Source organism: Prunus dulcis, chromosome 1, assembly GCF_902201215.1.
Source record: "Prunus dulcis chromosome 1, ALMONDv2, whole genome shotgun sequence".
Lineage (NCBI taxonomy): Eukaryota > Viridiplantae > Streptophyta > Magnoliopsida > Rosales > Rosaceae > Prunus > Prunus dulcis.
In genome coordinates, this window is record NC_047650.1 from 6,356,358 (window position 1) to 6,368,710 (window position 12,353).

Below are 12,353 nucleotides of genomic sequence, written 5' to 3' on the forward strand. Positions count from 1 at the left end.
GATCGGACGGTCGGATCGCTCACGATCGCACGATCTGACGGTTATTATAAAACATAAATTTTAAATTATTTAATCGGAACATCCGGGGCTCCGATTCACGATCCGTGAATTCCTACACGATCCTAGAATACCTAGATTAACATATATTATATTCGAGACTATCCAACGGTCCCAACCTATCGAACCCGGATAACGCGCAATATGTGATCGTCCATTTGATAGTCAAAAGACGTACGAATTGAGATCCGCAAAATCCTACGCACTTGTGACAACCTAAGGATCTCATCGAGACACAGTGCAACTCCACTACCGTCGCCCACAGGCCGTCGCACACGCCGGGTGCCCAAAGCGATAACGCGTTGCTGGAAAATCTCAAAACCACAGCTCCAAACTCCTACCCTAGGTATAACACCCTATTTGGAGCCACTTTTGTTCTTGGACCTACCCCAAAAACTAACCGGAGGTGGCCGGAATCGAGATCCCAAAACCGGCCGAATTCCAATTCGTAATTGAATTACCTACGCTCAAAATCGATGCAATCCTACCCAACCATCAGCTAGAGCATGGAAAATAGGTAGAAATCCATACCTTACTCTTCTGAATCGGTGGCTGGAGGAGAGAGATCGAGCTCCTTGAATTTTGGGTTAAAACCGATCGGATTTTTGCATTTTCCGGCGAGCACAGGTGGTTCCAGTGGCTGAGATTGGTCGGGATGGGAAGAGGAAGATGGCACAATTCTTTTGGGACTGGTGCCACCCCAAGCGGTGGCCAGATACGACAGTGGTGGCCTAAAAACCACCGCGGTGAACAGTAACAGGGGGGCTGTTTCTGCGCAGGGGGAGAGAGAGAGGGAGAAATATGATTTTTTTTTTATAAAAATCCCATTTCAAAATAATTACGATTGTGCCACTGGGTTTCTTTTGACCATATCTCTCTCGTTACAACTCTAATTCGAGCCCACCACGTGTCTACGAACTCATCTCAGTACACCTATCCAAAAATACTAGTCACTGCCCCAAACTCTCTTCGGGTAAGAAAATGACCAAAGTACCCTTATCTCATGGGTTTCCCTTAAATAATTTAAATAAGGGGTTTAATTTGGAGTCGGGTTGTTACAGATGTGGTATTTGAATTACATGGATTGGAAGTTTCTGTGTCTTTCCAGAGTTTCCTCTCTGCCCTTTTGAGTTTTCTTCTCTTTTATTGCTTTCTAGAAGCTAATCCATCAATTTTTAGGAATTTTCGAATACTAGGCACTTGTGCTTTCTCAAACTCCTACAATGCTGATTTTCAAATATCTGATGGAAGTTGGTACTGATTATAATGTTGTAGCCAAAGTTATCTTTGATCTTCATTCCTTGGCTTTCCTTGTCTTTTCCTGATCAAGAGACGAGACCGTACGTCGTTTGCAATATGTCCATATGTTGACTTCCTGTCACTTATATAACTATGCAACCATTGATTCCTTAAACCTAAATGTGAATCATACTTAGATAAAGTTTCCCTTGTCTCATTTGCTGTTCTTTCTGCTTACTGATTATAGTATCCTGGGACTTATCACTTGTGTTTGCTTCTTCATATGTAGCCAAAATAGGATATAATAAAGCAAGGTTTCAGCTAAGAATCTATTTGGAGCTTCAATACTATCGTAATGCTTTAACTTAAATGTTCATTTCAAAGCTGGCCTTGTCATCACAATGTTCTTCACTTTGAGCTCTGTATGAAATCCACATGCAATGTTCCTTCACCTTGTTGAAAATATTTTGTCATGTGTAAATCTAAATTCTGCTAGTCTTGCACATTTGGGAGTTTGTTAAATGATTTTTATTCTATTGTAATCTATCTCCTGAATAGTGTCAAGGGGAGAGATCGCTGCCATTGCTCCTTGGGTAAGATCTCTCTCTCTCTCTCTCTCCAAATATTTCCTGTTCTGATTTCGTTTACTCAGATTTCAAGTAAACATGCCAAGGATTCTTACATTTTGCTGCAATCATATTTGTGATGAAGATTGTTATCTTCATTGTAGTAAAGAAGATATTAACTTGGAAAGGAAGCAGCTCTTTCAATCCAGACTTCCTGACACTCACAATGGACAAGTTTCTAAATGATATGGAAAGAGAGAAGCCCATCAGGTTTACTACTCAACAACTGCGGATAGCAACTGATATCTTCACCCATTTGTTGAGTTCAGGAGGTTCCGGTGCAGTTTATAAAGGGGTATTTGGCAATGGAACCCATGTAGCAGTGAAGGTTCTAAATTGGAGCCCAGACAAGAGAACTGAGGAACAATTCATGGCAGAAGTTAGTACAATTGGAAGAATTCACCAGTTCAATCTGGTCCGTCTTTATTGCTTCTGCTTTGAGAGACATCTCAGAGCACTTGTTTATGAGTACATGCCAAATGGTTCCTTTGACAAGTTCTTATTCCATGGAAGCAAGATCTTAAGATTTGAAAAGCTTCATGAAATTGCGATCGGGACAGCCAAAGGCATTGCTTACTTGCATGAAGAGTGCCAACAACGAATAGTCCACTACGATATAAAACCTGAAAATATTTTTTTGGATGCAAATTTGTTTCCAAAAGTAGCTGATTTTGGCTTGGCCAAGCTCTTAACAGGGAAAATACTCATATAACCATGACAGGGGGCCGGGGGACTCCTGTCTATGCTGCACCAGAGGCTTGGCTGGGATTTCCTATAACACACTAATGTGATGTTTACAGCTTTGGGATGCTATTGTTTGAGATCATAGGCAGGAGAAGGAATCTTGACATTAATATTCAAGATAGCCAAGATTGGTTCGCAAGGTGGGTATGGAAGAAGTTTGAACCTGGAGAACTAAGAGAGCTAATGGTAGTTTGTGGGATAGAGGAGAAAGATAAAGAGCGTGCAGAGAGAATGGTTAAGGTAGCTCTCTGGTGTGTCCAGTATAAGCCGGAAGTGAGGCCTTTGATGAGTGTTGTGGTGAGAATGTTGGAAGGAGCAGCTGAGATTCCTAGACCTTCAGTTAACCCTTTTCGGAACTTGATGCCAGGCACTCTGCACCCTAATAAACCTGTCGGTTCAGCTTTTGATTCAGAACGTACTACCGCTTCTGGTTTGATTTCCTTTCAGACAGTAACTGAATTCAGCGTTATGCATGCTACTGCTTTCATGACGAAATACGAGATTGATATAGTGTGTACCTAGGTGGGCTGAAGAACATTCCTCTCTCTCTCTCTCTCTCTCTCTCTCTCTCTCTCTCTCTCTCTCTCTTCCAAAATATAGTAATCATCATTCATCACTGATAGTATACCCGTCCTCTAGATGCATTACTTGAAATGTCTAGCAGAGTGCTGCATAGAAAACATGTTATTTTGCGCATCAAACTGCTCTTTCCTCATTAACCATCTTAGATTTAATTTGTATATTTTCAAAATGATACTGATAAAGAAAATTGGAATTTTATAGAAATGATGGTGTAGATTTATGATTTCTTGGAATGCCACAATGTAAACCATCATTTTGGTGTTCATATACAACTGATTACTGCAATGACTTTAGGGTTTACAGCAAGGATTTGATTATAATTACAGGTAAGATATAGTACTTCCATTTAATATTCACCAATGACCAAATGATCCATTTGCTGGCTTCTTGTCATATCATATCATATGCAGCCACATGTTTTCTCATATTGGGAAAATATTTTGCCAACTTGAACATCTTGTTAACATTCAACTTACTTGACCTTTGCTGATACTTGCTGTTATTTGCAACCAATGACTTGATCCCTTGATTGCAGGAAAAGGGCGATGAGAAACCAAAAGAAATTTCCAGCAAGGTGCAGATGTGTAACTTATAACTTTCTAGCTGGACAGGTAACACCATATGTTTTAAATCCAGTTTATATTATACCAGAACCGCTTTTAGCTCTTCAACCGGAAAACTGTGTTCATTTTCAGAATTCACTGCAAGAGAGTCTCATGCAGGCTTCTATTTATCTGTGTAGCAGCGGAATACGTGTAACAGCAGCTCAGCTGAGTTTGGTTTCTAACAGTTTTAGAAACCATATAACCTCCTCTAAGTCCATACTTTGCTGACAAACTTTTGGTCCTCTACCCCATTAAGCTGCCATGCAATTTTGCTTGTGTCAACTTCTCAACATCATAACCATACGTACTCTATGTAGTTTTAATCTCTTGGGGGGAGAGAGGGCAGTGGCTTCCTGTTCTAAGCGATTCTTTGAAGAAATTGATTATTTTAAAACCACGATTTCAGTGCTATAGCTACTGGTTATTTTTCTTCTGGGATTTGGCTCCTCTTTCTTTTCCTGACGACGTAATCTCATGCCTGGATGCTGGTTTGTTCCTTACAGAGAGGACTTTCCTAGGAGGAAAATTATGGGAGCTTCATCTTGACCCTCCGAGGAGAAATTCATGGAACCGCCATTGTCAAGGCTCCAGGGTAATAATAACAGCTACCATCAGGTCCAGTTGAGATAGAACATGTCATGAGATTTCCCTAACACAGCTTACTGAAAATCAACAAGTTTATTGAAGTTTAGACTAAGGGGAGACTTGTTAAAATGCTTGCTTTCTTTCTTTCCTTTCTTTGTTTCTATTTGTGATTATAGTTTTAGTTTTGATAATTAGGTTAGGGATGGTTTCTCTCCCATTTGCAATAGTCATATATAAAAAGTGCGTAGTTTCTTTCAATTATGCAATTTGCCAGCTGCAACCCTTCTTATCTTTCCCAGGACTTTTTTGTGGTCATGACAGCGTCTGCATGTGTACCTGTCACTCCTGCTCAACATTTACATATAAATTTTTTTCCTTAAACTTAACCATAGTTCAGAGATATCCCTTAACTGAAGGAGACTGTATGTATAATATTAAATACTTATGAATTCGCGCTCTGCATAAACCATGTAATTTCAAAGATGTCATTTGCTTTTGTTTCTTTTTGCTGATTATAACATCTTGGGACTTATCGCTAAATGCTTAGAGAGGGCATATTTCATCTGTTTGCTTCTTTATATATATGTAGTCCAAAGATGATAAAACAAAACAAAGGTTTTGGAACCTTAATATAAAATCATCATTTTCTATAGCCGGCCTTGTTATCAAATCATCATCATGGAAACCCCACACGGATTCAACGATTAGAATAGTTTCAGTTTGGTCAAAGAATGGACTTACCGAACTGTTCTTTACCTTGAGCTTTCCGTCTAATGAAATCCATATCTTGTCATGTGTAATCTAAATTGTGCGATTACAGAACATTTGGGAGTTTGTTGAATGCTTTTTATAATTCCATTGTAATATATCTCCTGATTAATGTCGAGTTACCAGAGCGCACCGTCATCAAATAGTGGAGAAACAGCAGTTATTGCCATAGGTTTGGGTAAGATCTAATCCTCTCCCCGTTTGCCTTTTGTTTTCTGCAGTGGTTTGTTTTTAATTACTTGTTGATCTTTATTTCATTTTAGAAAAAGCAACAATTGTCAAGTGCTAATGGTTTTTCATTGAGTTTTAAATTATGCAGTAGTCCTCTTAGTGAAGATCGTTATAGTGGTTCTCGTGGTTCGAGCATGCCAGAAAAGAAGAAGTCAGACAGGCAGCTCTGTTAATCCCGACTTCCGGACACTCACAATGGACAAGTTTCTAAATGATATGGAAAGAGAGAAGCCCATCAGGTTCACTTATCAACAACTTCAGATTGCAACTGATAACTTCACCAACTTGTTGGGGCAAGGAGGGTTTGGTGCAGTTTATAAAGGGATATTTAGTGATGGAACCCTTGTAGCAGTGAAGGTTCTAAATGGGACCTCAGACAAGAGAATAGAGGAACAATTTATGGCGGAAGTTAGCACAATTGGAAAAATTCACCATTTCAATCTGGTCCGTCTTTATGGCTTCTGCTTTGAGAAACACCTCAGAGCACTTGTTTATGAGTACATGCGAAATGGATCGCTTGACAAGTTCTTATTTCATAGCAACAAGGACTTAGGATTTGAAAAGCTTCATGAAATTGCGGTGGGGACAGCGAGAGGGATTGCTTACTTGCATGAAGAATGCCAACAACGAATAGTCCATTACGATATAAAGCCTGAAAATATTCTTTTGGACGCAAATTTATTTCCAAAAGTAGCTGATTTCGGTTTGGCCAAGCTCTGTAACAGGGATAATACTCATATAACCATGACTGGGGGAAGAGGCACTCCTGGTTATGCTGCACCGGAAGTTTGGATGCGGTTTTCTGTAACACACAAATGTGATGTTTACAGCTTTGGGATGCTATTGTTTGAGATCATTGGCAGGAGAAGGAATCTTGACATTAATATTCAAGACAGCCAAGACTGGTTCCCAAGGTGGGTTTGGAAGAAGTTTGAGCCTGGAGAACTAGGAGAGATAATGGGAGTGTGCGGAATAGAGGAGAAAGACAAAGAGAGGGCTGAGAGAATTGTAAAGGTTGCTCTTTGGTGTGTCCAGTATATGCCTGAAGCAAGGCCTTCGATGAGTTTTGTGGTGAAAATGTTGGAAGGAGCTATTGAGATTCCTAGACCTTCAACTAACCCGTTTCAGCACTTGATGTCGGATACTCCATACCCAACTGCACCTGTCTATGATACTTCAAATGGAACATATAGCACTAGCGCTTACGGTTCGGATCCCTCACAAATGGTAACTGGTACTCCTGTCATGAAGAATCATGAGATTGAAATAGCCTCTACCTAGGCAGGCTGAAGTATATTCCTCACTCTCTCTGTCCTTGCAATATGTCACGAAAACATGTCCTTTTCCACATCCTAGTGTTTCTTCATAAGTTCCATATAGGATTACGTTAAAATTATGTCTTTCGGGAATGAATAAAAAGTTCGTAAATTTTATAGAATTGATTGTTCAGATTCAGAATTTTATTGCTCAAAATCATGCTTGCCTTAGTGAGAAACATTTCCCTTTGTTCTTTCGCATCATAAGTTTAATTTGCAACTTTGTGAGATGCCAAGTTGTAATCTTCTAATGTTTCTGTCTGACGAGTCACGACTTTTATCTTCTAATGCCTTATCTGTATTTCTATTCACCCCTTTTTCATCTGCAGGGTTAGGAGTTGGCCACGAAATTTTGCTTCTGTGATAATCTATATATATAAAGCAAAAGGCAGAGAATGGTGAAACATTCAAAATACCAGAAAATGCCCTTAGTTAATGCAAACATTACAAATTGAAATTATTAATTAAATGAGGATAATATGGTAAATTCAAAATTTTTAGTATTAAAAAAATTAAAAAAAAAAAGAAAATTCAGATAATGGATCCTATTTTTATGGAACACAACTATCCATTATCTTTTTTAATTCTAAAATAAATTTAATTTTTTTTTTTAAAAGCCTCTTGCAGGCGCGGAAGCGCGTGCAGAGAGGCTAGTGTACAGAATAGTACATAATATTTACAACCTTAGACTCTGGATGGGAGTAAATAGTTCATGTCACCGTATTAGACTCTGGATAGGAGTAAATAGTCCATGTCAAGTGTTTGGTGTCAACTTGTATTACTTAATTACCCGGCTATTTTATACGGGTTGGGCTTTTAATACTCTCCTTACCTGACTAACTAATACAACCCACACATCCCGGTTTAGATAATACACGATTAATTATATACCTTTCCTTTTTGCTTTTATCACCTTAGTATGTGATCACTTTGAATTATACATTATTTGGTACTGTTTTTTATTAATGTATGCGAGTAGGTTGGGAATTTTTATGAGATACTGCAATTATGATAATGGGTTATATGAACAAAAAATCTTGGCAAAAACAAATGAAAAACAAATCTTGTCATATGAATCTTACCCAAAAAAAAAATTCGTGTAATTTGAATCTCAATTTCCGACGGAACAGCACTAAACGCCTTATAATATTATGGATAAATAGCCAATACTCTCCTGAAAAAATTAATACTATCCGACGAAAATTAGTCAGTACAGTCCGACGTACCAAACAAGCCCTTAAGGAGAATTGAACACCATATACAACCTTTTAAGGAGAATTATCAGCCATTTAATAATAATAAAAACATGATGCATTCTTCATAAAATTGACATTTTAATTGTCATAAGACGACAATTATTTTCAAAATTCGATGTTTTACTAATAGACCATGATAGTTATTATATAAAAACCTCTGTGGTAAACAGCATCACATGACGCTTTTTCAATAAGAAGCAACGTCCTAGTACTTGAAAACCGCCATTTAATTGTGATGAAGATGAGCTCTATAACTTTTTTAAAAAAAAAAAAAAAAAAATTTATTTCACTTCTTACTGCACAAACTAATGATTTTCTGTTCATAATTAGACATGTGGTACATGTTTTAGCATGAGTACTATAATCTTCAAATTTAGATTTTTATTTATTTATTTATATATACAAGCGATATTTGGGGAGGGGAAAATCAAATCTAAGACATATTCAAGATAAATGTGCTTAACTACTTGAGCTACAAATCATTGACCTACAAATTTAGATTTCATCACTGTAAAGTTGGTTTTGAATTCGGTCTTGCTCTTAAAAGTCACTTGAAGTATATACAAACTAGTAGTTCTACACTAGACTAAAGTCTAGTGCATTTGTTGTTTGGTTCAAGTATGAGGTGGACTGGTTAGGATTGAGCTTAGAGTTTTGGACTAGTTTGGCTTGAATTGGACTGGACTTTAATAAGTTATTTGTTACATTAAGTTGTGCTAAACTACACTAGACTAAAGTCTTGTCCGTTGTTTGGTATAAGTATGGGGTGGACTACATTGGACTTCAAATTAAAATTAATTTTAATATTTATTAGATTATCTAATATCAGAAATAATTAAATTTAGAAAGAAAAAAAAAACATGTACACAAAACTAAAAATAAGAAATCACATGAAGATACCATAAAAATAGTTCAAAAATTCACAAAATTAATAATAAACACGAAAATTCTTTTAAGTACATTCAAATGATCAACAAATACTTATCTCAGGAACAAACTCCTAATACTCCAAAAACCCTACGAATATATATATATATATATATATATGAAATTACCCAATTGCCCTTATTCCAATTTGATGAGTACATGTCCGTGAAGGCAAAGAAGGTGGAGAAAGCTATGAATGAGGCTGGACCTATGTCCATTTTAATTGAATATATCAAGTCCAGTCCATCCCACCAAACCTAAAGGCCCTGTTTGGTGGGCCGGATTGGACAAGAGTAGTTGGACTTGGAGTGTTGGACTGGACTAGCTAGAACTAGACCAAACTTTGAGTATGTTGTTTGGTACTTTACTTAACTTTGGACAGGACTGGACTGGACTAGACCTCAAAAAAAAAAAATGCTTATTAAATTATTTAATATAAAAAATAATTAATTCAAAAAATGCACATAATTAAAATTGAGAATGCCCCATCACATACTACTTCTAAAATAGCTCAAAACATATCCAAATTTAACAAAATCCCATCAAAATACAAGTAGTCCAAATATAACAAAGTAAAAGCTCAAAACTATGTTTCAACCACAAGATATATGATCTCTAAGCAGTGTCATCACATACTCATACCTATCATCACCCTCATCTAATGTCTTGAACACACGCACTTTTGCCGAATCAGTAAATAAAGTAAGCAAAGAGATTCTATCTTAAATAGAAATTTTCATCTTTTTTAACTCATCTCCAACAAATTTATGATCATCATCTGCATTATGCTCCTTTAAGCTCTCAACCAACCTTTGTACTTTGGCATCTGAGTTCTCCATCATACTCTCAAATGCATTGGCAATTCTTCCCAAACCATCAACCATTTTATTTCCTTGTCTTACCCTTTTGTTTCTTGATGATGATGATTTGGATTGAGCTTGAGTTTGATCTGTATGATGGCTCCCATCCAACTATACATCAGGAATGTTACTCTCAGATGCTTCTTCATCATCGTTTAGAACCATCTCAGCATGAGCTAAAGCAGAATTTCCGGTTGCACGGTCATTGCCAAATACTTTTCAAAGCCTATCAAACTTTGTAAAATATTTATCTATCCACCCAACAGCATCACTATGCTACAATAATAATAATAATAGATTAACATTTGTTAATCCAACCAAAACATAAACTAAATTAGAAAAAACATCGATGCCTATTGTATAAAACCCCACACCTGCTAAACATGTAATTAAGTTGAAGACAATATCAATGTTGCTAGTAGTGGACCACCGTCCCTTTGAAATCTTAGCATGGTATCTAAGGTATCAAAGCATCCCCTATTTTCTATGTACAACCCCACAATGATAGTCAAAGTCGTTATGGACGGTGGTGACTTGGCCTCTTTGCTGTGTTATTGCCTGGAGCTTGATGGGATGTTGCTTGGAAACTCCAAGCTAGTTTACCAAAGTAAGCACGTCAAGAGAGAGAAAAAATATGAAAATTGACAAAACGAAGGGGACGGTCAGTGTTACCTTTTTCTTCCCACAATTAATTCACTGATGGTACATCATCCCCCAATAAGTGTTGATTAGGCTCATAATCAAGATCGTTTACTTTGAGTTCACTGACTTAAACAAGACGTTAACAAGGAGTTTAGTGGAGCAAATGACTTGTAGCTCAAGTAATTAAAAGTTTTCATTATTGGACTTGAGATTTTAGGTTAGATTTTCTCCTCTCTAATATTAGGAAAAACAAAAGTAAGGAGTTCAACCAAAATTTAGGAATGATCTCATTCTTTTTATGTATTTCCAAGATTTAAAAAAGCTGTATACCGGTCTTTCATAACGTTTAGGACATATTTCAGCAAAATGTCATTTATTTTTCAATAGATTTTCTTTTGGCAATTGCTATATCTTATTGGATTTCTTTTGGCATTACAAGAATTTCGTCGCTATCAACCTCTACACATTTCTTCTCATCATTCCAAGCCACTTTAGTTTAACATGTCAACAACAATACTCTAATCTTTCTTCAATCTCTTCAATTTAGAATCCAAATGGGGTTTAACTCTAATAGGTGTATGTGGGATCAATAATCTGAGTTTAGTTTCTACCAATTTCATCGCCCCGCTTTGAATGTGCCGGCGTCACAATGTTGACCACTCGCAACTAATTCATCAAGGATATTTAATAATGCTTCCTCTTCATTGGCTTGTCATACATATCTATTAGCCTTACCCTTAGACATCTACATAAAGCAACAACCACGCATCAGGATGTTTATAAGAAAACAATAATAATAAGATTGACAACAATAACTTTATGGCGTTGTAAAAAGAACCAAAAATTTACAACTTACCAAATGCACTCGTGTGTTCAAAACTGCTTTATATTTTTTGAATTCTCCGGCTCTAATAATACCAAGGTCTGCAACGTCACCTGCAAATCTGTATAGGAGCATTGTTAGCCTACAAATTGCATGAGTAAGTTAATAAAACAGAGTTCCTCCCAGTTACCAATTTACAATAGATGCATCATGCTGAGCAAGTTCAGCTTCAAACTTGGCCACATATGCATCATGCTGTGGGGACTTCTCAAAACTAAAATCACCAACATATAAAAAATAAAAAAAACCACTTAAAACTGATACAATAAAATATAATCACAACGCCATATCATGTAAAAAGGGAAGAAAAAAAATGTAGCGGGCAGCAGGTGATGTATTTTGTGTTTTATACAAAAACGAAAACGCCAAGTTCTCAAGTTTTCTAACGAAAAGGAAGAGAGAGTATTAAATGAACTCAGATGATAATCTGATCTTTAAAAAAAAAACTTAAACTTTTGACGGAACAATCTAGATGCTCTTATGAAAGCTTAATGGGAGCAATGATATACCCTTTTCCAGACAATGTAAAAATATTTATTCATCAACTGTTACAGGTAAGAAAAATGAAAAAAATAATCTTGCAACGGGTTCAAGCAGCAGGAACAGGACCCTTTAAAAAAATAGTGAAAAAAGCAGCACATCATGACATGTGAAACATCAGCGAGCAACTAACATATCATTCCACACATATAAATGACCCCAAATCAAAATCTAAAAAGATAATGCAGAATATTAGCATAATGAACCATCAACAAACAATCAAAGCGCCCCCCAAAAAAAACCCATAGCACTTGAGCTCTAATCCTGAAAAAAGAAATGGCAGTCATCTCAACATTTAACAATTAAATTAATAAAATTAAGAGAGAAATCTGATATCATAGATGAGAGTTGAGAGGAGAGGAGATGATAGAAGAGAGAATCACACCTCCATAGAAGAAAAAAGATTTACAAAGGAAAGAAATCTACATTCAAAATGGTAGTGATGAGGTCACAGAGGAGGCTTTGAAACCCATGGTTTCTCTTGGGTTTATA

General features: G+C 36.7%; 1 protein-coding gene and 1 pseudogene across 1 annotated transcript; both read left to right on the plus strand.

The window, feature by feature from the left end:
- Window positions 1-2,088: 2,088 nt before the first annotated feature.
- On the plus strand, window positions 2,089-3,188 carry LOC117630570 (annotated as a pseudogene).
- Window positions 3,189-5,617: 2,429 nt separating this feature from the next.
- On the plus strand, window positions 5,618-6,718 carry LOC117616181 (rust resistance kinase Lr10-like). Its single transcript, XM_034345420.1, has one exon. It carries the CDS (start codon window positions 5,633-5,635, stop codon window positions 6,716-6,718), a length of 1,086 nt encoding a protein of 361 aa, XP_034201311.1. The 5' UTR covers window positions 5,618-5,632.
- Window positions 6,719-12,353: the final 5,635 nt, after the last annotated feature.